This window comes from Saccopteryx leptura, chromosome 2 (genome assembly GCF_036850995.1).
Source record: "Saccopteryx leptura isolate mSacLep1 chromosome 2, mSacLep1_pri_phased_curated, whole genome shotgun sequence".
Taxonomy (NCBI): Eukaryota; Metazoa; Chordata; class Mammalia; order Chiroptera; family Emballonuridae; genus Saccopteryx; species Saccopteryx leptura.
Window position 1 is genome coordinate 343,314,536 of NC_089504.1, and position 26,340 is coordinate 343,340,875.

A 26,340-nucleotide genomic window follows, 5' to 3' on the forward strand; every position below is an offset into this window, starting at 1 on the left:
ATGGAAACCCATAATCACAATGCCATATAAAAAGTGAAGTGGCAGTTACATATGACTTATTATGGGGGGGCCTCATATGAAAGTTGTCTGAAAAAGACACAAGTATGAGAGAGTAGTATGTTTATTTCTATTAAATGATTATACTAATAAATGCCCAACATTAGGAAGTTGATGTCTCTTGCAGGGCAAGGAAACACTTTTGAACTTTGTTCAGGTTAAGTAGTGCCAAGCCTGGTTCTTTTCCTCCCTCTGGCCTAGAGAAAGGTCACCCTGTAGTTACTCAGACTTGAGGCTTCAGAATTTCTATATGGAGGGGGTGGTGAGGGTTAAGTAGATTAGGGATGGCAATTGGTGATAATAGGGTTTAAAATTTTATTTGCATAGCGTTTACATATGCTATGGGTGGGCCCCAAACTCTTGCCCCAAGGCATCCTTTCTCACTACCACTGCTCCTCACTTGTTCTCTTTGCTTTCCAGAGAAGAGGGAGGGAGATACAGAAGCAACCAGAGTTCCAAGGGTGATGGGTGATCATAGAGGAACTACCATTTATCTACCTACTGCAGGCCATGCATTTATACACTTTATCTCCTAACTACTCTATGAAGTATTATCTAATATAGTATACCTGTAAAAAGCGCCATTTTGTAAACAGGTAGACCAAATCTTTGCTAGTTGTGCAACTCTGGACAAGTTTAGTTTTTCTAAGACTTAGTTTCTTCATATGTAAAATGAGGATATTGATTCCTACCTTGAAGAGTTGTTGGATACTCAATAAGTTTAATACAGAAGGAATAAAGAAATAGGACCAAGAAAAAGAAAACAGAAAAAAAAAAAAAGAAATAGGGCCTGACCTGTGGTGGCACAGTGGATAAAACGTCGATCTGGAATGCTGAGGTCGCCAGTTTGGAACCCAGGACTTGCCAGGTCAAAGCACATAGGAGGCCCTGGCTGGTTGGCTCAGTGGTAGAGCATCGGCCTGGCATGCAAGGGGTCCCAGGTTCGATTCCCGACCAGGGCACACAGGAGAAGCACCCATCTGCTTCTCTACCCCTCCCCCTCCCCTTCCTCTCTGTCTCTCTCTTCCCCTCCCGCAGCAAGGCTCCATTGGAGCAAAGATGGCCCGGGCGCTGGGGATGGCTCCTTGGCCTCTGCCCCAGGCGCTAGAGTGGCTCTGGTCTCAACAGAGCGACGCCCCGGAGGGGCAGAGCGTCGCCCCCTGGTAGGCATGCTGGGTGGATCCCAGTCGGTCGGGCGCATGCGGGAGTCTGTCTGACTGTCTCTCCCCGTTTCCAGCTTCGGAAAAAAACAAAAAAACAAACAAACAAAAAAAAGCGCATAGGAGAAGTAACTAAGAACCAACGACTATGAGTTGATGCTACCTGCTCCTCTCCCCTTCCTTCTCTCTCTCTCTCTCTTTCTCTCAAATCAATACTTTTTTTAAAGACTTTATTCATTTCAGAGAAGAGAGCGAGAAAAGGGAGGAGCAGGAAGCATCAACTCCCATATGTGCCTTGACCGGGCAAGCCCAGGGTTTCGAAATGGCGACCTCAGCATTCCAGCTCGATGCTTTATCCACTGCGTTACCACAGGTCAGGCCTCAACTCAATACTTAAAATCTTTAAAAAGCCTAACCAGGCAGTGGCTCAGTGGATAGAGAGTCAGTCTGGGATGCTGCGGACCAGGCTCAAAACCCTGAGGTCACCGGCTTCAGCGTGGAATCAGACATGACTCCATGGTCGCTGGTTTGAGCTTAAAAAGGTCACTGACTTGAAACTCAAGATTGCTGGCTTGAGCAAGGGGTCTCTGGCTGGGCTGGAGCCCTCAGATCAAGGCACATAAGAGAAAGCAATCAATGAACAACTAAGGTGCTGCAACTATGTTGATGCTTCTCATCTCTCTCTCTTCTTGTCTCTCTCATACACACACAAAAAAGAAATAAGATCAGGTTTGGTAATAAGTTCAAGGTCATGTAATTTAGCAAGTGGCAGTTTGGGATTTTGGTTCCAGTTTAGCTAATTCTATAGCCAATGTTTTTCCACTACCACTCTGTAACTAGGTAAAATCATTTTGTGAAAGTGTCCTGTTAAGTCTTCTGGGCCTCCGATTCAGAGTTCACTCATCAAATTCTTGTGTCAAGATGTGCATATAATGGAGACTGCAGTTTTTTCCTTTCCCTTGTCATTCCACGTAGGTGTTTTACGTTTAACTTTTAAAACGGACACTGCAAGCACTTTACCAAGCAGGCACACATGCACAAACGTTAATTAACATTCCCCTTTTTTTTCTCTTCCTTCCTCTTCCACCCAGGATCCCGCCCCACCCAGCGCCAGGCCACGCCTTGGCGTGTGACGTCAGCTCGCCCCGTGCGTCGCGTCGCGGCGCTTACTGGGCGCCCGGCTTTCGCCCGCTGCTGCCGCCGCCGCCGCCGCCGGCCGCGGCTGCTCTCCCAAGATGGCGGCTCCTCCGGGCGAGTATTTCAGCGTTGGGAGCCAGGTGTCGTGCCGGACGTGCCAGGAGCAGCGGCTGCAGGGCGAGGTGGTAGCCTTCGACTACCAGTCCAAAATGCTGGCTTTAAGTATCCTTCCCTGCGCGGAGCCCGAGGCCAGGCCGGCGTGTATGTGCGTTGGGGGGGGGGGGGAAGAGCGGCGGCGGCTAGGGCCCTCTCCGGGCCTAGGGGCGACCGGCCACCGCGGCGCTGGGAGCGCATGCGCAGGGCCCTGAGCTCCCCTCCCCATCTCGCGGGTCCATCGGTCCGCTTTGGGGACCCTGTCTCCCATCCCTTGTGAGAGCTCGGCCCTGTGTGAGGGTCGGTGGGTGGAGGGGGGCTTGACACGCGGATGGCTTTTCCGGGGGAACGCTATGAGAAGGGATACAGTGATCAAGGGAGCGGGTGGGCGTAGGAGGAGGTTGGGGGATTTGAGCCCGGATGGAAGGGGGGCGGATAAAATCAAGTGGGGAGGGGGTATGTAGAGTAAGGGACTGTTAGTAGGGCTAGGGAGGAATATGGAGTTTAGGAGGGGGTGGTTACTGATGGGAATTGGTCCAAGGAAAGGGGGTGGGGTGGTGACCAAATGGGTCTCGCCTGTTTGGGGGGAAGAGTAAGTGCAGGCAGTTTGTATCTGAACTGGGAGTAGGGGCTTTTTTTGCTGGTTCGTGTTTGTATGCGTGGTGCCATTGGTGGCTAGGGGGTGCTGAATTTCAGGTTTCTCTGTCATTTAAAAATTGCTTTTGGGGGGATGTTTGCATTGGAAAACTGGTCCAGACAGATGACCTCGTTTTTAAGGTGCTTATGTAGGGATGTGTGGGTTACAGGTGAAAGAGTAAGTTATGCTCTCTTGCTCAGCAGAGCTCACATGGAGTCATGACTTTGCCATAGAAGTAGCATCCCCTTTTTGAAAGTAGCAGTAATAAACAGAATGGAAGAGATGACCTGCTTTTTTGGGTTGGAAATGATTTCTGAATTACTCCAGGAAGCTCAGTCTTGGAAACAAAATACTTCCTGATTGTAATAATTGTGCCACCCCTCCCCCTTTTATTTGAGCCACAGGTGGGTTTATTTGGAGTTTATTATTTTTTTTTAAGAATAATTCTTTGTAGCGTCTTTCAAAAGGAAGTTTCCTACTGAATGTTGTATTTGATTGGCGAGTATTTTAATTCATTTAAGCTCTAGTTGTAGATTTCTAGTTTAGGAAGATGACCTCTGAAACTAATACAGTAAGAACAATTGCTTTTTTTTTAAATATAAGAACTTATACTTGGATCAGTCAGATAAGATCTTTTTACATTAGTGGTTTAGTTGGAAGGGTTTGGGAATGAGGAATTACTCTGCTTTTAATTGGCATACAGTATGCTTGTAATAAATGGTTGGAAAATGAGTGAATGAATGAATGAATGGGTTAACTAGCTTGGTCACCTTGAGTCGGCTTCTTTTCTAGTGCTATAGTTTTGTGCAGAATGGGAAATCTCAACTCTGAAAAAGTGATAATAGCACTGTACAGATAGAGTATTACATCAAAAGCAGAAAGCAGCACTGTTTCTTCTACGTGGTTCATTAGGTTCAAGACAAGAAGTATACGTAAGGCATTAAAACTGCATTACACCTCTCATAAAACTGGTAGAGAGGTGACAGAAATCCTTTTGAGGCTTCCAATTTTGAATTGTAGAGGCTTTGAAAAGTTTGAGATCTTTTTGTTATGTTGAGCGGGAGGAAGGTGACAGGCAGAGATTTCTTGAGGAGAGTTGTGATTCTTGTAAGGCTGCCCCCCTCTTGCTCATGGCATACCTTTTACAAAAGCCTTGTGTGAATTGTGAATTGTGTTTTCCATGCTCCTTTTGGGTTGTGTCAATGCTCTGTCTGCCCCTGTTTTCCTTAACTTTATTTTCTCACCAGAATGCCCCTCTTCCAGTGGAAAGCCCAACCATGCAGACATCTTGCTCATAAACTTACAATATGTTTCAGAAGTGGAAATAATTAATGACCGAACAGAAACCCCTCCTCCCCTAGCTTCACTCAATGTTAGTAAGGTAAGGACTTGAGGGTAGTTCTGGCTCTCCAAAATGGTGGGAAAATTGAGTCTCATTGCCTCTTGGTAATACATACCATGTCCATTGTTTTGTTTTCGTTTTTTTTCATTGAATTACAATCGCTTATTCTGATATCTTTAAAAAAATGTTTAGTTTTATTCCTGGTTATCTTCAGGATATTTTAAGAAACATATTGATGCCCAAGTAGAGAAATAGAGTTTTGAGAGCTTGCTTTTGTCCTTTGTGAAAGAGGGCTTCAAAAAAAACCCAACTGGAGTTCATGAATGAACTTCGGGAGTTGGTGGGGTGGGGTGGGGTTCTTGCCTGTAAACCTCCTGAAATTGCTTATGTGCACACATTAATGTTTGTCCTAGGTGAAGATTTGGAGTATTTCTCAGGTTCTCAGGCATTCATGACCTATAAAAATTTGAAAACCACTGCCTTAGAGCTTCATTTTGGTCTTTCTGTTTGAATTGTGAGGTATAATAAAATTAACTTTTTTATTTATTGATTTTGAGAGAGAGAAGAGGGAGGGAGAGAGAGAAGGGAGAAGCGGGAAGCACCAACTTGCAGTAGTTGCTTCCTGTATGTGCCTTCACCAGGCAAGCCCAGGGTTTCAAACCTGTGACCTCAGTGTTTCAGGTTGATGCTTTATCCACTGTGCCACCACAGGTCAGGCCAAAAAAATTAGAGTTTAGGGTATTTTAATCTTGAATGTGCAGACTGATCTCTGAAAATCCCCAAATCACTTTTTTTTTTTTTTTTAAAAGAGTCAGAGAGAGGGATAGATAGGGACAGACAGACAGGAATGGAGAGAGATGAGAAGCATCAATCATCAGTTTTTTGTTACAACACCTTAGTTGTTCATTGATTGCTTTCTCATATGTGCCTTGACCGTGGGCCTTCAGCAAACCGAGTAACCCCTTGCTTGAACCAGTGACCTTAGGTTCAAGCTGGTGAGCTTTGCTCAAACCAGATGAGCCCACACTCAAGCTGGCGACCTCGGGGGTCTTGAACCTGGGTTCTTCGCATCCCAGTCTGCTGCTCTATCCACTGTGCCACCACCTGGTCAGGCCCCAAATCACTTTTTTGACTCGTTAGTTCTATCTGCCAGAGTTCATACTGATTAATAATAATACCCCAGGCTTTATTGTAGCCTTTGCAGTCCCCTGTACTTGGAACACTCATACCAAAATGACTGGAGCATTATCTATCAGGAGTTAGTTAAATGGTACCTATTCTAAAATGTCTTTGATTAACCAGGCTAAAGTAATTTGCCCTCGTTGTTCTCTTTATAATACCTGATCATTTGAGCTAAGGTGACATACCATTTATATATAGGTTAACCAGGGACATTTCTGAGAGTAAAGGGGATTGATTTTGTTTTACACTGGGGTAAGTAAAGATCAGTGTGTCCTGGGCACAGTGGGACCTAAGGTTGCCCTATTCATAGCCTTTTGTAATTATAATTGTTTATCATTTGTTTACTTTTCTATCTCACAAACATTTCTTTTGCCAGGATGAGAGCTATACCTGTTTTGTTCATCACTGAATATATAGAGCCTTGCACAGAGTAGGTGTTTAATAAATACAGTGTGTCCGTAAAGTCACGGTGCACTTTTGACTGGTCACAGGAAAGCAACAAAAGACGATAGAAATGTGAAATCTGCACCAAATAAAAGGAAAACCCTCCCAGTTTCTGTAGGATAATGTGGCAGCATGTGCGCATGCGCAGATGATGACGTAACACCATGTATACAGCGGAGCAGCCCATGGCCATGCCAATCCAGTTGTGGACGGCACAGAGGAAAGTTCAGTGTGTTCTGTGGCTCGCTAAATTCGAATCCGTGAATATCGGCACGTTACAACAAAGCGCCACCACATAGGAATAACATTAGTCGGTGGGATAAGCAGTTGAAGGAAACCGGCAGTTTAGTGGAGAAACCCCGTTCTGGTAGGCCGTCAGTGACGAGTCTGTAGAGGCTATACGGGATAGCTAGCTAAGGAGCCCTAAAAAGCCTGTGTGTGAGTCCACATCGAACTGCACTGAATAGGTATGAAACTAGGAGAGCTTTCCTTTTATTTGGTGCAGATTTCACATTTCTATCGTCTTTTGTTGCTTTTCTGTGACCGGTCAAAAGTGTACCATGACTTTATGGATACACTGTATTTGTTGAATGAATAAGTTAGACCTTTGATTTTAGTAGCAGCAGCTTTTCCTTAAGTCTCTTGAATTCGTGTGATGGAAGTTTTTCCCTCCAGAGGAGTCTTCTAATATATATTCTCTTGCCTATTTTGGGAGTGTAGTATGTTTGCTAAGAATTGAGCAATGCAAGGAAATACTTGGGCAACTGAAACAATAGAGGGTAACTGAGGCCAGCAGAATATAGTTAGTTACCTCAGGTACAGAGCTCCCTTCTTTCCAGGTTTTAGGGAAATAACCACATGTTTTTTTAGCGATGGCTGAGGATAGATTTGGAAGGATCTTGCATTTCATTTTAAAGACTGTTGCATACAGAAGATCCCATTCTTAGAAACAAAAGATTTTTTTATTTTTTTAGAGAGAGTGAGTCAGAGAGAGGGATAGACAGGGACGGAGAGATGAGAAGCATCAATCATTAGTTTTTCATTGCGTGTTGCAACACCTTAGTTGTTCATTGATTGCTTTTTCATATGTGCCTTGACCACAGGCCTTCAGCAGACTAAGTAATCCCTTGCTTGAGCCAGTGACCTTGGATCCAAGCTGGTGAGCTTTTTGCTCAAACCAGATGAGCCCGTGCTCAAGCTGGCGACCTCAGGGTCTCGAACCTGGGTCCTCTGCATCCCAGTTCGACGCTCTATCCACTGCGCCACCGCCTGGTCAGGCAAAACAAAAGATTTTTGTGGCCCTGGCCGGTTGGCTCGGTGGTAGAGCGTTGGCCTGGCGTGCGGAAGTCCCGGGTTCGATTTCCGGCCAGGGCACACAGGAGAGGCGCCCATCTGCTTCTCCACCCCTCCCCCTCTCCTTCCTCTCTGTCTCTCTCTTCCCCTCCCGCAGCCAAGGCTCCATTGGAGCAAAAGATGGCCCTGGTCGCTGGGGATGGCTCCTTGGCCTCTGCCCCAGGCGCTCGAGTGGCTCTGGTCGTGACAGAGCGACGCCCCAGATGGGCAGAGCATCGCCCCCTGGTGGGCGTGCCGGGTGGATCCTGGTCGGGCGCATGCGGGAGTCTGTCTGACTGCCTCCCCGTTTCCAGCTTCAGAAAAAAAAAAAGATTTTTGAAACCTTGGTTTAGTTAGGTACCACTTACTCGAGTATAGGAGCTGTTTGGATGGTCTTCTCTTAGCTAGAGATTTTAAAAGATTCAAGTGAAATAATTTATTCCTAGTATGTTGAGAGAAATAGGCTCTAAGTTATTCTTTGGTGTATATGAAATCTGTCACTAAATAAATGGGCCTTCAGTGAGTAGTAGAGGAGAAAGAGAAGATTACTTGGGTGATGATTTTTTTTTTTTTTAATTGAGACGAGGGGAGGCAGAGAGACAGACTCCCATATGCGCCCTGACCAGGATCCACCTGACAAGTCCCCTGTGGGGCGATGCCCTGCCCATCTGGGGCTGCTCCAGTTGCTCAACAACTGAACTATTTTTTAGCACCTGAGGTGGAGGCCACTGAGCCATTCTCAGTACCCAGGGCCAACTCACTTGAACCAATCAAGCCATGGTTGCAGGAGATGAAGAGAGAGAGAAGGGGGAGGGTGGAGAAGCAGATGGTGGTCGCTTCTTCTGTGTGCTCTGAGCGGGAATCGAACCTGGGACATCCACACTGGGCTGACACTCCACCACTGAGCCAACTGGCCAGGGCCTTGATTTTCTCTCTTTTTAAATTGGATTTATTGGGGTGACATTGGTTAATAAAATTATATAGGTTTCAAGTGTACAGTTCTATACATATAATCTGTACATTGCACTGTGTGTGGTTTATCACCCCAAGAAAGATGATTTTCTTTTCTTTTTTTTTGTATTTTTCTGAAGTTGGAAACGGAGAGGCAGTCAGATAGATTCCTGCATGTGCCTGACCAGGATCCACCCGGCATGCCCACCAGGGGGCGATGCTCTGCCCATCTGGGGCGTCGCTCTGTAGCATCCAGAGCCATTCTAGTGCCTGAGGCAGAGGCCACAGAGCCATCCTCAGCGCCCGGGCCAACTTTGTTCCAATGGAGCCTTGGCTGCAGGAGGGGAAGAGAGAGACAGAGAGGAAGGAGAGGGGGAGGGGTGGAGAAGCAGATGGGCGCTTCTCCTGTGTGCCCTGGCCGGGAATCGAACCCGGGACTCCTGCACGCCAGGCCGACGCTCTACCACTGAGCCAACCGGCCAGGGCTGAGAGATGATTTTCTTAAATTTGAAAGATACTAACTTCTGCTCTTGACCAACAAGTGCCACCATTTATCTGAGAGGGCTTGGAGTGGTATGGGTGGGATTGTTAGGAAGTTATATATTTGACTTCAAATATAAAATACATAGTTTGTGTAGTTATTTTTACTTATTTAGAGAGAGGATAGAGAAAGAGGAAGGGGGGAGGAGCAGGAAGCATCAATTCGTAGTTGTTGCTTCATGTATGTGCCTTGACCCAGGCAAGCCCAGGGTTTTTACTAGTGACGTTGGCATTCCGGGTTGATGCTCTATCCAATGTGCCATCATAGGTCATAGGTCAGGCTTGTTTGTTGTTATTCAGTTTGTGAATTATCTTTGCCTTTATAATTTTGCTTCCTGCTGGTCAGGTTTTATTTTTTCTCTTCTTTTCCAAGTGAGAGGAGGGGAGATAGACAAACTCCTGCACGCGCCTTGAGTGGGATCCACCCAGCAACCCCCATCTGGGGCCAATGCTTACAACCAGGCTATTTTTAGCTCCTGAGGTGGAGGCTCCAAGGAACCATCCCTCATCGCCTGGGACCGATGCATTCAAGACAATTGAGCCATGGCTGTGGGAGGAGAATAGAGAGAAGTGGGAGAGAGAGGGGAGAAGCAGATAGTTGCTTCTCCTGTGTGCCCTGACTGGGAATCGAACCTGGTACCTCCACCTGTCAGGCCGACACTCTGCTACTGAGCCAACTGGTTAGGGCCTCTGCTGGTTAGTTTTAGTTGTTTACTAGCATTAATGTTTATTAGTAGTTTACCCACTCGTTCAAGAAAGCAATAGGAAGTAATAGGTTGGAGAATACCAGAAATCTCTACTTTTTATTACATTGTGGCCTGCTTGCCAAGCCTTGAAAGAAGTTGCTGGGAAGAGGAGTCCAACTAAAAACTAGAATTAGGTTGGAGGGTGATCTTTGGATTTTCTTCTGATTCTTCCATTGCAGAGATGTTTATGAGTAACTATGTATATTGGCATTTCCTTGAAACCAACCTTTGAGGCTACTTTGTGATTCCTCCTTGGATTCAGTTAGGGTTAGAAGAGCCTGCTGGGCTGTTATTGAAAACAGCTAATCTGGGTAGCTGTTAACATATTGCTTAAATGACATGAAAAATTCATCTCATTTAAGAGCATGGTCTTGGGGGTTTTAAGATGGAGGATTGTTTAAGTATGTTAGACGAGAACTAAACTGCCCTGAGATCCCTGAAAGAAAACTGCTGAAGCTCACAGTCTAGGGGAGTAATTCCTGTGACCTCCACTTCTAGTGGAAGATACCATCACATGTTGGCTCATCTTGCTGATGTGTAGTAATTGCTCTGTTTAATTAAACCTGTTGATATAAACTGTATATTTTTACTCCGACCCAGCAGGAAATGGAAAAGAAGGCCTTTAAAAGGAAATGCTAAATTCCAGCCCAACTAGAGAAGGTATGAACTAGCAATTAGAGATGAGCCTGTTTTGCCCCCCCCCCTTTTTTTTGTGACAGACAGAAAGAGAGACACAGAGAGGGGCAAATAGGGACAGACAGACAGGAAGGGAGAGAAATGAGAAGCATCAATTCTTCGTTGCGGCTCCTTAGTCTCTAGTTATTCATTGATTGCTTTTTCATATGTGCCTTGACTCGGGGGCTACAGCAGAGCGAGTAACCCCTTGCTCAAGCCAGCAACCTTGGGTTTCAAGCCAGCAACCATGGGGTCATGTCTATGATCCCATGCTCAAGCCAGCAACCCTGTGCTCAAGCCGGATGAGCCCATGCTCAAGCCGGCGACCTCGGGGTTTCAAACTTGCGTCCTCTGTGTCCCAGTCAGACACTCTATCCACTGTGCCACCGCGTGGTCAGGTCTTTTTTGCTTTCTATTGGCAGTTCACTACAGGCTAAGAAGTCCTATGTCTATCCACAGCAGTGGGATATAAGAGGAAGCTTGGAAGAAGACAGTGGAGTTGCAGAAGGTAGAAGTTTTTAATATCATTTTGTCCACAGTAACGGAAGTTTTTAATATTTTATCTTCTCCACAGTAACATTGTACCTGTTAAAATGTTCCAGATTTCCTGACTATAAGAAAAAAGCATTTAGAATACAAAAGCACATCAAAGCCAGTCAGAAGTGAAGTTCAGTTTATTTGTTATGTGGCTTATTTGTTTACTGTTTCATGAGGAGAGCTTAAATATTGCTTGTGAATGAGAGCCCTAGGGTCCTCATGGTAGGGTGAATTAAGGTGATTTTTTAACAAGTGCCTTTGAGTTGACTTTGCTTCTTGTTCTTGGGATAAAGATGCACATGAGTTAGTACTGCTCTCAAAAGATGATTTCAGATGTCATGAAATGACATGTCAACGTTAACAAAATCCCCTTTTATGTAGCATTTATCAGACATTTACTGAAATCTGTTTTGTGTAAGGCATTCTGGTAAGCTCTGCTGGGGACCATACCTTACATTTTTCTAGTGCTTTACTACTCACAAAGAGCTTTGACACATCTCATTTTATCCTTACCACCACACTGTGTGATATTTAGAGTACGTTCTTTTCCTTTTAGTTTAACAGATGAGAAAACAGTCTTACCTGTTTAAGTGACTTGTTTGAGATAATGTGGCTAGTAGTGTGGGAATTAATATTTTCACATGCCACCCTCTGAACTAGTACTAATTGTTAGACATCTCATTTAATTCTTAACAACAGGTCTTATGGTGTAGGTACCATCACCATCTTAGAGAAAAGTAAACTGAGACTAGCTTAAGGTCATACAACTAGTAAGTAATATAGTTAGGATTTGAACTCAGATCTGATATTTTGACAGTCAAGTTTCTTAGTTTTTTTACTTCTGTGTTCTTAGCCCAGGGAGCTTATAAAGTAGTTTGGTGAAATGAAGTGAGTACCTTAATATGTGTAATTCTAAGTAATGTTTCTGAATAAAGAGAAACATCTGTGTTTTGTGGTCAGGGGCAGTGTGGTCTAGGTTGCGGCTCGCGAGCCACATGCGGCCCTTTGGCCAGCTTAGGAGTACTCTAATTAAGTTAATAACAATGTACCTACCTATATAGTGTAAGTTTAAAAAATCTGGCTCTCAAAAGAAATTTCAATCGTTGTACTGTTGATATTTGGCTCTGTTGACTAATGAGTTTGCCGACCACTGGAAAGAACATTGGAACCAAGCAGATAAGTCAAGTCCCTTCTTTGCTGGAATGCCGAGGTCGCTGGTTCAAAACCCCAGGCTTGCCCAGTCAAGGCAGATATGGGAGTTGAAAGTCCCTTCTTTGCCACTTAACCTTACTGAACATCAGTTTCCTCACTGTAAAAATGGGATGTTAGTACCTATCTCATAGAATTGTTATGAGGATTAGGTGAAGTTGACTAGACTTGGCTGATAGTAGTTCTATTCTGCATCAACTGTGAGTAGCCAACTGATGTTCCTTGAATTTGGGATAAGGGGCAAGATGAGGGAAGGGGGACGGTATGGCAAAGGGAAGGCAGCCAAGAACATTGTTGCTATTGCTATGTCAGTCTTTCCTGCATTAGATCTGTATTCGTTCAGGTATTGGAACTTGCCCACCCTAGATTGGGGAAAATCAAAGTTGTATTGGATAACATTAATATGTAATATCTTATAATTAAAAGATGTTTTTCCCTGGCCGGTTGGCTCAGCGGTAGAGCGTTGGCCTGGTCTGCGGGGGACCCGGGTTCGATTCCCGGCCAGGGCACATAGGAGAAGCGCCCATTTGCTTCTCCACCCCCCCCCCTTCCTCTCTGTCTCTCTCTTCCCCTCCCGCAGCCGAGGCTCCATTGGAGCAAAGATGGCCTGGGCGCTGGGGATGGCTCCTTGGCCTCTGCCCCAGGCGCTAGAGTGGCTCTGGTCGCGGCAGAGCGACGCCCCGGAGGGGCAGAGCATCGCCCCCTGGTGGGCAGAGCATCGCCCCTGGTGGGCGTGCCGGGTGGATCCCGGTTGGGCGCATGTGGGAGTCTGACTGTCTCTCCCCGTTTCCAGCTTCAGAAAAAAAAAAAAAAAAAAAGTTTTTAAGAGACCTCTTGTTGGTGTCCAGAATTAACTTGAATTTCCAGGGCAATGTGATGAGGTGGCATAGTTAAGTGAACACGTGCCTGAGTACTGGAGGTTAGACTGAGCAGTGACAGAACCTAGCAGGGTATTCCCAGACAGGTGTATGAATTCATTTGTTTAGGTCAATGCCTCCAGTGCACTGAGTGGGATGTAAGTCTTCTTACCACTTTGTTCAGTTGAAAAGGACTTTCTGGAGGAGATATGTGTGTGTTGGGCAAGGCAGGAAAAGGGACAAAGCATAGAAATGTTTTTTTTTAAAGCATAGAAAATTGAAATCTACAGATAAGCTGTCAGCCTCTTTTATCCTTTTTTTTTTTACCATATTCTTATTCTGTTACCTGTTTATACCTTAAAAACAGACAGTGAACCCTGGCCGGTTGGCTCAGTGGTAGAGCGTCAGCCTGACGTGCAGGAGTCCCGGGTTCAATTCCCGGCCAAGGCACACAGGAGAAGCGCCCATCTGCTTCTCCACCCCTCCCCCTCTCCTTCCCCTCTGTCTCTCTCTTTTCCTCCCACAGCCAAGGCTCCATTGGAGCAGAAAAGTTGGCCCAGGCGCTGAGGATGGCTCCATGGCCTCTGCCTCAGGCGCTAGAATGGCTCTGGTTGCAACAGAGCAATGCCCCAGATGGGGAGAGCATCGCCCCCTGGTGGGCATGCTGGGTGGATCCCGGTCAGGCGCATGCGGGAGTCTGTCTGACTGCCTCCCATTTCCAACTTCAGAAAAATACAAAACAAACAAACAAACAAACAAAAGAAACCAGACAGTGAATGATCAAATGGAACCAGGAAGAGATTCAGAGAATTTATCATTTCCTGGTAATGAAGAATGAGTTGGCTGCCTTTGAATAAAAATGATATTTGGCCTGACCAAGTGGTGGAACAGTGGATAGAGCATCAACCTGGGACATGGAAGACCCAGGTTCAAAACCCTGAGGTTACCAGCTTGAGCTCATCCAGCTTAAGCACAGGGTCGCCAACTTGAGTGTGGGAGCATAGACATGACCCCAAGGTCACTGGCTTGAAGCCCAAGGTCGCTGGCTGTAGCCCATGGTTGCTGGCTTGAGCAAGGGGTCACTGGCTCAGTTGGAGCCACCTCTTCAAGGCACATATGAGAAATCAGTCAGTGAACAACTGAAGTGCCACAACTACAAGTTAATGCTTCTTATCTCTCTCCCTTCCCTTCTTTCTCTAATGTATGTGTACTTTCTCTTTCTCTCTAAAAAAAAATAGATATTTGGAAAATATTTTTTTTTTCTTTTCCAAGTGAGATAGATAGACTCCTGCATACACCCCAATTGGGAGCCATCCGGGAACTCCTGTGTAGGGCCAATGCTCTGCCCATTTTGGGCCATGCTCACAACGAAGCTATTTTTAGCGCCTAAGGTGGAGGCTCCATGGAACTATCCTCAGCACCTGGGGCCGATACTCTTGAACCAGTTGAACCATGGGTATGGGAGAAGAAGAGAGAGAAAGGGGAGGGGGAGGCGTAGAGAAGTAGATGGTCACTTTTCCTATGTGCCCTGACCAGAAATTGAACCCGGGACATCCACACAGTGGGTCGACACTCTACCACTGAGCCAACTGGCCCAGGTCTGGAAAATAACTTTTAAAAAGTTATTTGTCCTGACCAGGCGGTGGCGCAGTGGATAGAGCATCAGACTGGGATTCAGAGGACCCAGGTTCGAGACCCCAAGGTCGCCAACTTGAGTGCGGGCTCATCTGGTTTGAGCGAAGCTCACCAGCTTGGACCCAAGGTCGCTGGCTCAAGCAAGGGGTTACTCGGTCTGCTGAAGGCCCACGGTCAAGGCATATATGAGAAAGCAATCAATGAACAACTAAGGTGTCGCGGCAAAAAGCTAATGATTGATGCTTCTCATCTCTCTCCGTTCCTGTCTGTCTGTCCCTGTCTGTCCTCTCTGACTCTCTCTGTCTCTGTAAAAAAAATAAGTTTTTTGGAGATTGGTCAGAGAGTGGAGGGGCCTGGTAAGGCTGAGAAAGAAGAAGTCACAAAGTTTACTTTGAAAAGAAATGGACATCAGTGCCTTAACTTAAGGTATGATGTCACACTGAAAGAAATATGAGTTCCATTAGTTTCAAAGCTAAGATTTAGCATAACCTTAGGACTTTCTGGTTATTTGAGGGTTAATTCTCAAGTATGAGTAAATTTCTGGAGGGTAGTTGAAAGACTGCATTGTAGCCTGTGTTCTTGAATCTGTCCTGTTAGCTGGGCCCTTGACCATGTATCTTGACCCTAACATGTTAAGGTAAGGAGTTATTGCCAAGGAAAATCAGATGACCCGGGCACCCTATGTTTAGGTATGTGTATATTGATAGGAGGTAGAAGGTGTTCATATTACATGTAAATGTGGGAAGGAAAATACCTACTTGTCTAGCGAAAGCAGAACTTTGTATTTATTTTTGTTTTTAAAGATTTTATTGATTTTAGAGAGAGCAGAGAGAGAAGGGCGGTGGAAGAGGAGTGGGAAACATTAGCCTCCTAGTTGCTTCTCGTATATGTCTTGACTGGGCAACCCTGAGGTTTCGAACCAGTGACCTTAGCGTTGCTTTATGCTTTATCCGCTGTGCCAACACAGGTCAGGCAAGACTTTTTTGTGTGTGTGTGTGACAGAGAGAGAGATACAGGGACAGACAGGAAGGGAGAGAGATGAGAAGCATCAGTTCTTCTCATCTTAGTTGTTGCAACTTCTTAGTTGTTCATTGATTGCTTTCTCATATGTGCCTTGACTGGAAGGCTACAGCAGAGCAAGTGACCCCTTGCTCAAGCCAATGACCTTGGACTCAAGCCAACGGCCTTGGGCTTCAAGCCAGCAACCATGGGGTCATGTCTACGATCCCATGCTCAAGCTAGCGACCCTGCGCTCAAGTTGGTGAGTCCACGCTCAAGCCGACAACCTTGAGGTTTTGAACCTGGGCTCTCTGCTTCCCAGTGGCGCTCTATCCACTGTGCCACCATGGTCAGGGAGGCAAGATTTTTTTTTTTTTTTTTTTTTAATTTTTTTATTTATTCATTTTTAGAGAGGAGAGAGAGAGGGAGAGAGAGGAGAGAGAGACAGAGAGAAGGGGGGAGGAGCTGGAAGCATCAACTCCCATATGTGCCTTGACCAGGCAAGCCCAGGGTTTCGAACCGGAGACCTCAGCGTTTCCAGGTCGACGCTTTATCCACTGCGCCGCCACAGGTCAGGCAAGACTTTTTTTTTTTAAGATTTTATTTATTAATTTTAGAGAGAGGAGAGAGAGAGAGTGAGAGAGGAGCAGGAAGCATCAACTCCCATATGTGCCTTGACTAAGCAAGCCTGGGGTTTTGAACTGGCGATCTCAGCATTCAGGTTGACGCTTTATCCACTGTGCCACCACAGGGCAGGCCAGCAAGACTTTTTAATTAGATAAAATTTTTCTGGCTTCTAGAAGTTATACTATATACAGAGAGTCCTTGGGTTATGACAGTTTAGACGTAGACATTTCAAGGTTACAACACTTATCCCGTAAATACTTGGAAAAACTGAGACGTGTTTTTGGCTTACGGTGTTAGCGTCATACTTACAGACTACATGGGTGAACTAGTTTGGTTGCGTGCAGCAGAAGAATACGCAGTAATGTGGCTATGAGTGAGGGAGTTGGTGTCTCCCAGTATGATTACCTGTGCCATTTTGGACTGTTAAAAAAGTGCAAGTGTTCTGTTTGTGTTAGGCAGGGTGTGTTTTGACTTACACCAAAATTCGAGTTATGTCACTGTTGAAACGGAATTGTTATAACCCGAAGACACCCTGTAATAACCTGTTGACTCACTTGATTAGAATATGTTGTCAAGGCCACAGTCCTAGTTAGAGTCCATCAGTAAGTTTTGCATCTGGCTCTGAGCAGATAGCTGTTTCCTTATACAGTAGAAGTGTTATGAAGATACAAGTGGGGGGAGCATGAAGAGGAAGAGGTCATCACTGCTGAGTGATGGAGTATGTTAAGTAGTGGTAGTGTCAGATAAAATCAGAGAGGCAGAGTGATTGCCATTTTAAAAATCACTAGCCTAGCCTGACCAGGCGGTGGCGCAGTGGATAGAGCGTTGGACTGGGATGCGGAGGACCCAGTTTCGAGACCCTGAGCTCACCAGCTTGGACCCAAGGTTGCTGGCTTGAGCAAGGGGTCGCTCGGTCTGCTGAAGGCCCGCGGTCAGGGCACATATGAGAGAGCAATCAATGAACAACTAAGGTGTCGCAACAAAAAACTAATGATTGATGCTTCTCATCTCTCTCCGTTCCTGCCTGTCTGTCCCAATCTATCCCTCTCTCTGGCTCTGTTTCTGTAAAAAAAATAAAAATAAAAAAAATCACTAGCCTATTTGCCTGACCGGGTGATGCCATAGTGGATAGAGTATTGGATTGGGACCCAGGGGACCCAGGTTCAAAACCCTGAGGCCGTGGGCTTGAGTGCAGTCTCACCAGTTGAGCACAGGGGTTGCTGCTTGTGTGTGGGATCTTAGACCTGACCCAAGGTCGCTGGCTTGAGCAAGGGGTCACAGACTTGGCTTTAGCCCCCCAGTAAAAGTCAGGGCACATGAGAAAGCAATCAATGCCACAAGTGGTGGCATCTTGTCCAGTGTTAAGAAAGGGCTATTTAAGTGGTTTAATTTTCCTGGCAGAGAACAGGGGTAGGGGAAAAATGAGGCAGTTGTTGTCGTGCTGGAATTTTGAGACTAGCTTAGGTAAATACTAGAAACTATTCTAGAGTGAAGGAAATTTTACCTCAACTAGAAAAGTAAAAGATCTGCACACTAAGCCAAGAGCTCACAGTGTGGTATGGTAGAACATGGGGAGTTTGAAGAACTGGGTTCTTTTTACAACTGGGCTGCTAATGAATTGTATGACCTTGTGTTAGTCACTTAACCTCTGGGAACTGTTAGTTCTGTGAATCACTAATAGTCACAGTTTCTTTTATTTTTATCTACCTTCCTTTTCTCTTCCACTATCTTCCAGGTGCTAGGAAGATTTAGAGCAGGGGTCCCCAAACTTTTTACACAGGGGGCCAGTTCACTGTCCCTCAGACCGTTGGGGGGCCGCCACATACAGTGCTCCTTTCACTGACCACCAATGAAAGAGGTGCCCCTTCTGGAAGTGCGGCCCATGGGCTGTAGTTTGGGGACCCCTGGCATATAGAGCAGGGGCAGTAAACTTTCTGTAAAGGTCTAGGATAGTAAGTATCTTAGGCTTTGTGGGTTATACATTGTCACAACTACTCAATTTTGCCTTTGTAGCAAGAGCAGCCATTGGTAATATGTAAATAAATGGGCATGATATTCCAGTAAAGCTTAACTGAAACAGATGGTTGGCTGCATTTGACTCACAGGCTATAGTTTGGGCAAAGAGGAGTGAACATTTTAGGGAAAGCTTCTCAGGTGTAGCCATGGGGTAGGATCTTGAGGAATAAATGGTGATTAATTAGATAAAGGGAGGGAAGTTAATGGAATCAAGCTGATTTGGAGGGTGTTCATTTTGTCCATCTCTGCAATTTAGAAACTTTTGCTATTCTATCAATGAGCTAAACTGGAAATGGTTCTAAAAAGGGAGGGAAAGGACTAGTTAAGTGCTAGTATTGGTATTAGTTGCTTTACAGCTGACCCTTGAACAGCATGGGATTAGGGTTGCCAACCTGCCATGTGATTGAAAATCAGATGTAACTACAGTGACCCTGCATATATGTGGATTCCCAACTGAAGAGTTGACTCTTGAACTATGTGGACCAGTTGAACAAAATCTGCATATAAATGTACCCCACAGTTCAAACTCATTTTGTTCAAAGGTCATCTGTATGTCTTACTGAACTCCAGCAGTAACCTCTGGGTGGTCCCCATACGAATGGGCTAAGGATCTGTAGAGGGTACATATTTTGCACAGGTTCATACAGTTAATGAGTAGTGGGCAGGGATTTGAGCTGGAATCTCTTTTTGGAGATTAAGAGTGTGGCCTTCTATTTTACTTTGCTTTCTCTGCTTGCTTCAGAGGCCAGCAAGCAATAGTGTATGGCTTCTTCACTGTCATTGAATAAAATCAAAACTTTAATCTGTAAGTGGAACCCTCATTTTGGCATGCAAAGTTAGAGGCATTTTCTAGCTTATTTTTTTCACTTATATTTTGGGAGATAGTTTGTGTAGGACTTTACACTTCAGAGGTAGGTGGTTAAGATCAAATTTCAAAATATGTCCCAGATAGTTTTCTCTCCTACAGAGCCATGTGGAGGTTACACAGCAGAACTGATTTCAGGTTCTCAGGATAGGAAATGACTCTGTTGGTGTCCAGGAGGTTTAGTTGTCTGTTATAGCTATGAATACATTTGGTGATGGAGTTGCAAAAAAATTTAACAAAAACTATTGACTTTGCTGACAACTAGTTTTTGTTTCAAACATTGTGAAAGATAAGATTTTGTCTGTAGTGTATATACTGACTGACTAGAGGCTGGTCTGTGTTGTATGTACAGCAGTAACAATAGGATGGTTTTTGGCCTGACCTGTGGTGGCGCAGTGGATAAAGCGTTGACCTGGAAATGCTGAGGTCGCAGGTTCGAAACTCTGGGCTTGCCTGGTCAAGGCACATATGGGAGTTGATGCTTCTAGCTCCTCCCCCCTTCTTTCTCTCTGTCTCCCCCCCCCCCCCCCCTGTCTCTTTGACAAGTATTGTGCAGAAGTCTGGAGTTCAGGTGGTGCGATGGCCCCTGGATTTGAACTATTCATCATAGCTCAAAGCACTCAACATATCTTAACATTCAAGTGCAGGAGGGTTGCTTGACTCTTCTTCTCTAGTCTTGGCACATCAGAAAATGGAATCTAGGGAATACCTATCAGCATTGACGTGAAATGCTTTCTCACACAAGATCTGTTTTCTTGAAAGTGTTCCTGTGAATTACCTTTAACAAAAGAAGTAAAAGATGTACTTGAGGTTTAGGGTGAGACTGGGGATCCTTTCAAAAAAAGAGAGGTTCTTCACTGAAAGGCAGACAATTGTGTTCTGTACTGGGGACATTGATGGAAATGCCAGAATTCACTGATAAAAAGAGATGATGGCAGCTGAGTGTTAAGATATTTACCAGGCCCTGACCAGGCAGTGGTGCATTAGATAGTGTCAGACTGGGACCCAGAGGACTGAGGTTTGAAACCCCGAGGTCACCAGCTTGAGCCCAAGGTCACTGGCTTGAGCAAGGGGTCACTCCCCCCCCCCCCCCCGTTCAAGGAACGCATAGAAAGTAATCAATGAACAACTAAGGTGCCACAAAAAAGAATTGATGCTTCTCATCTTTCTCCCTTCCTGTCTGTCTGTCTCTCTCACTGTCTGTTTCTCTCTCTGTCACCAAAAGAAAAAGAAAAGAAAAAAAAGGATACTTACCAGGCCCTGGCTGGTGGTTCAGTGGATAGAGTGTCAGCTCGGCATATGGATGTTATGGATGTGTACTGGGTTTGATTCTTGGTCAGGGCACACAGAAGAAGCAATCATCTACTTCTCCCTCCCCTCCCCCTTCTCTTCCTCTTCCCTTCCCACAGCCAGTGGCTCAATTGATTTGAGTGTGGCCCTGGGCACTGAGGATAGCTCTGTTCAAGTACATCAACTTCCAGTGCTAAAAATAGCTCAGTACTCTAGCATTGGCCCCAGATGGGGTTGCTGGGTGGACCCTGGTTGGAGTTCATGTGGGAGTCTGCCTCGCTATCTCACCTCTTCTCACCTAAAAAAAAAAAAAATATATATATATTTTCCCTTTTCAAAAATAATTTCTTTTGCATTCAAATTTATAACTATTTTGGACAATAATTTTTTAGGCTTATTTTTCTTAGGTGGAACTTTTTGAGTGTAGTGCAGGGTTAAGAACACAGACTCTGGAATCAGACTGGCTTCAAATCCACTCTCCCATTTGTTGCTTGGTAAACTTGTGCAAGTTTGTCACAATTGTGCCCAGTTTCTCCATCTATTAAATAGGAGTTCCCGTAGTCCCTATTTGTAGGGTTGTTGTACAGATAAAATTTTAATACAGTGGTACCTTGAGATATGAGTTTAATTTGTTCTGTAACCGAGCTTGTCAGTCAACTCGTATATAAAACAAATTTCTCCCATTTAAAATAACTAAAATAGATTTAATTAGTTCCAGCCCTGTGAAACATCCCAAACCATCCTAAATTATGAAAAAGACATGTTTTTAATTAAGAAACACACATATATACTTTACCAATGCATAACAAAATATATGGAATGAAAGAAAAAAATGTTACTTAGTACTGTATTCTTACCTTGGAGACAGACGAGTGCGGCTAATGGAGGTGAATGGCAGAGGAGGAGAGAGGGAGGAAGGGATGTAGGCACTGTAGACAAACTAAAACTGCACTTTATTAACACTAAATGTAAACTAAAACTGCATTTTCTTTAAACAAAACTAAAACTGCACTTTCTTAACTTAAAATGAAACCACAAAAACTTAATTGTAAAAAAAATGCACTTTCTTAACTTTAAACTTAACCTAAGTTTAACATTACGTTATTTTTCATTTAATTATCACCTGTTTTTGCCTTTTGGGCTGCAGTTTCGGCACTTTCACTCTTAGGACTTTTGAATAAAAATCTATCCAAAGAGGTTTGCTTTTGCCTGCCTTTTAAAATGTTACGGAAATGTGACAAACAAGTGTCATTAAAAAATGCTGAAGCCCGAGGCTCCATTGGAGCAAGGATGGCCCGGGCTCTGGGGATGGCTCCGTGACCTCTGCCCCAGGCGCTAGAGTGGCTCTGGTCGTGACAGAGCGTCGCCCCAAAGGGGCAGAGCATCGCCCCCTGGTGGGCAGAGCGTCGCCCCCTGGTGGGCGTGCCGGGTGGATCCCGGTTGGGCGCATACGGGAGTCTGTCTGACTGTCTCTCCCCGTTTGTAGCTTCGGAAGAATACAAAAAAAAAGAAAAAAAAGTGCTGAAGCATGACTAGTTGATTCCAACTCGTATCTTAAAAAAAAATTGTATGTTGGTCTGCTCATATCTCAAGGTGCCACTGTACATGTAAAGTGTGTAGCTGGGTGTCTAGTGTGGAGTCAACTCATGCTCGACAAGTTTAGCCCTTAGGATTTTGGTGTTCACTACTAGGCCTTTTTGGCTCTACCATTTTGGCGTTTGAGTCAATATTTTTATTAATTTTTATGTATTCTGGGACACAACTTCAAATGGAGTGCTTTTTAAAAAAATTTATTTTTTATTTTTCCATTGATTTGAGAGAGAGAGAAGCATCAACTTGTTCTACTTAGTTTCATTTAGTTGTGCACTTATTGGTTGCTTCTCATATGTGCCCTGACCAGGGATCGAACTTGGACCTTGGTGCACCAGGGTGATCTCTATTCACAGAACCACCTGGCCAAGTCCTGGGGTACTCTGTTTTCTGAGTTCTCAACTATCCAAGGTTATAAAGAACAGTGTTAGTAGAAACTTTGAAACGAGCTTTCAGCTAGGGCCCTGGTTGGCAAACTGCGGCTCGTGAGCCACACGTGGCTCTTTGGCCCCTTGAGTGTGGCTCTTCCACAAAATACCACGTGCGGGCGTTACCTCGATAAGGAATGTACCTACCTATATAGTTTAAGTTGAAAAAATTTGGCTCTCAAAAGAAATTTCAATCGTCGTACTGTTGGTATTTGCCCTGTTGACTAATGAGTTTGCTGACCACTGCGCTAGGGAATAAGAAGACTTGGGGATATTGGTAGTTGTAAGAAACACTTTTTTTTTTAGATTTTTATTTATTCATTTTAGAGAGGAGAGAGAGAAAAGGGGAGGAGCAGGAAGCATCAACCCCCACATGTGCCTTGACCAGGCAAGCCCAGGGTTTCGAATCAGCGACCTCAGCATTCCAGGCTGACGCTTTATCCACTGCACCACCACAGGTCAGGCCCGTAAGAAACACTTTTTAAGAGACCACTTGTTGCTAAGAATTAAGGCTTTTTCAAGAGTGCACCCAGAATTGAAACAACAAGCATGGGCCCTTAGGATGACACTTGTTCTTGGCTGCTCCGGTGTGCCATCCCTCAGCCGTCACCAGGCCTCGCAGGGAGCGCTGGCAGTTCCAGGGCAGCAGCTGCAGTGCTTCCTAACCCTCTGCACGGCAGCTGGTAGGAAGGCCCAGATACACAGAGACAAGCTGAGAGTGGCTAATAGGAGTCAGTAGGTCACATCCAGCAGGTTCCTTTCTGGGCTCTGCTTCCCTTGTTGTATCAGCTGTCACAGCCTGCTAAATACTTGCTGTAAGAATCCCTCTGGATTTCCCACAGCACCTGTGCTTTCCTGAACTGTGTGTGTGTGGAAATAAGATGGCCTAGCTGGTGACTAGATAACAAGATGAAGTGTGTATTTGGATGATTTTATTGTTGAGGCCGCTTCCTCTTTCCATGTCACTGAGTGCAGGAAGATGTGTGCCATTGGTATTCATTAATTCATTGACTTAAGGGGTAGCCAGTAGCAAGCATGACTATAAGCCTTTTAATATTGATGTGCTTTGGTATCAAGTTCATGCACTTTTCTCCATTGCCCACATCAAGATGCAGTATATAAAATGGCCATAGGAGGAAGCACTGATGAGATTAGGAATAATTGTTTTTATTGGAAAACATGAAAATGAAAGCAGAGGCAGATAAGTACATGTTGTTTTGTGTAGTCATTCCAATTAATCCATATGCATATTAGTAACAAATGTTTATAAGTTTGTATGATTTGGTTTGCCTGAACCCAATGTACTCTTAAACTTGGTGCCTTTTTTTTTTAAGACTTTATTCATTTTAGAGAGAAAGAGAGAGAGAAGGGGGAGGAGCAGGGAGCATCAACTCCTGTATGTGCCTTGACAAGGCAAGCCCAGGGTTTCGAACCAGCGACCTCAGCATTCCAGGTTGACGTTTTATCCACTGCGCCAGCCACCACAGGTCAGGCAAACTTGGTGCCTTTAATATTTGTAATTCAAACCAGTCATTGCCTCAGTTTTTATTGGGAGAGGCCAGTAGCCTACATGTTTGTATTGAAAATGGATGTAATGGCTCTGGCCGGTTGGATCAGTGGATTGAGAGTTGGCCAGGAATGTGGACATGCTCGTTTTTTTTTTTTTTAATTTTATTTATTCATTTTTAGAGAGGAGAGAGACAGAGAGGGAGAGAGAGGAGAGAGAGACAGAGAGAGAGAAGGGGGGAGGAGCTGGAAGTATCAACTCCCATATGTGCCTTGACCAGGCAAGCCCAGGGTTTCGAACCGGCGACCTCAGCATTTCCAGGTTGACGCTTTATCCACTGCGCCACTACAGGTCAGGCCAACATGCCCGTTTTGATCATGGGTCAGGGCACACATGAGAAGCAACCATCTGCTTCTCTCCTCCTTCCTCTTCCTCTCGATTGGTTCAAGAGTCACCCTGGGTGCTGAGGATAGCTCGGTTAGTCCAAGCATTACCCTCAAGCACTGAGGATAGCTTGTTTGATAGAAGTATAGAGTGTTGGCCCCAGATGGGGGTTGCCGGGTGGATCCTGGTCTGGGTGCATGTTCGAGTCTGTTTCTATCTCCCCTCCTCTCACTTTAAAAAAAAAAAAAAGAAAGAAAATAGATGTAGTATGGTGATTCTGAATTTAAAAAATTACAGTCCTGATGACCCACCAAATTTCTCTATTAAGGGCAGCTTATTGGTTCCCTCTGGCAGTTTGACAGTACCAATAACTTATTAATTTGGAATAACTGGATCATTACAGATATACATTAGTTTATAAAAATATGATGTGGGGAAATTTGGATCTGTATAACAGCTAACATGAGGGTAGAGTGATAATCATTTGCTTTACAAAAGGAGGCTTATCCACATTTTTCATCAGTTTTTAGGACCATGCCTAAAAAGAACAAGGTAATCTCCCTCCCCTCTCACTCCCAGTTTTGAGAAGAAGCACTTTAGATTCTGTTTGTGAGGGTAATCTTGCTCATGCCTAGTTGATGCGTCTTTTATAGAAGAAATGGACTCTGTACAACTTACTGTCTATTGAATATCAGATATGAGCATTTTTCAGATTGCCATGAAAATACTGTTTGTAAACTGACAGCTGGTGGTTTCAGGGTTTGTGGTGAGTCCAGGCCCCCTAAAGCACAATTGCAGGTAAAGGTAGAGTAGTTGAGGATATTGGAGTAAATTGAAATATATTTAACTTACACTGATTTCTGCTGAGTTTGCCAAAGCTCTCCCTTGTATCATTTAGCATTTAGGATCTCTTTGCACTATGAGTTGACATGAAGAAATCATTCTCCTTTGCTTTCAGATCCTTTAGATGAGATTGTGCAACTTAGAGGGGGGCGGTATATTTTGAAATAATTGTTATATAACCATTGTATTGCTATTCAGGCTGTCCAAACTAATCACTTCTGGCTGAGATTTATATCCATTTTATTCTGCCTCTAGCAAAAATTCAAACGTGGCTCCCCTCTCAGCCTCCTCCCTTCCCCGCCCTCTTTGGCTTAATTTGTGATTTCCATTCTTTTTTTTTTTTTTTTTTGGAGTCAGAGAGAGAGAGTCAGAGAGAGGGATAGATAGGGACAGACAGACAGGAACACAGAGAGATGAGAAGCATCAATCATCAGTTTTTCGTTGCGACACCTTAGTTGTTCATTGATGGCTTTCTCATATGTGCCTTGACTGTGGGGCTACAGCAGACCGAGTAACCCCTTGCTCGAGCCAGCGACCTTGGGTCCAAGCTGGTGAGCTTTGCTCAAACCAGATGAGCCCGTACTCGAGCTGGCAACCTCGGGGTCTCGAACCTGGGTTCTCCGCATCCCAGTACTACGCTCTATCCACTGCGCTACCACCTGGTCAAGCTGTGATTTCCATTCTTAAACATTCTGCATAAATGCCTGGTTTTCTTGAGCCAACTCATCTCTCTTACTGAATGAGTAATGTTATGTTTTTAACTTAACTATGTATGTTAAGTGACAAGAATATTTTACTCTTGAATATTCAGACTATGTATGTAGTCAACACAAGCTTTATAGGAGCAGCTTTGTCTGACCCAACATTGGGAGATGTTTTTGGTTTTCAGGGAAAAACATTTAAAACAAGACCTTAAGGTGAGATCTTCCTGCATGTTCATGTGTTCAATATCTGCCTGACCACCAGCAGCGCTGCAGGAGGGCAGCTCTACTGTTCTCCAGTTTTTCCTTCTTTCCTTGGAGACTTCAGATTTTCTACAGGGCTTTTGGGAAAGTGAGACTCAAGGAACCTCTTTGTTACCAGGGTTTTCTTGGTTACCAAGTAAGCTTTACTTGTTGTCACTTAAAGTATACCACCAATAGTTCTCTTTCCATAGAAACTGCTGAGTGCTTTCAAGCCACAAGGCTTTCTTGCAGC

At 44.7% G+C, this 26,340-nt stretch overlaps 1 protein-coding gene across 1 annotated transcript in view; it reads left to right on the forward strand.

The window, feature by feature from the left end:
* The first annotated feature begins 2,374 nt into the window (after positions 1-2,374).
* LSM12 (LSM12 homolog) overlaps positions 2,375-26,340 on the forward strand; it is a 30,307-nt gene continuing 6,341 nt past the window's right edge. Inside the window, exons 1-2 of the mRNA XM_066364023.1 lie at positions 2,375-2,576; positions 4,392-4,525. Coding sequence (XP_066220120.1) covers positions 2,453-2,576; positions 4,392-4,525 — 258 coding nt within the window. The 5' untranslated portion in view covers positions 2,375-2,452. The remainder of the gene's footprint in view (positions 2,577-4,391; positions 4,526-26,340) is intronic.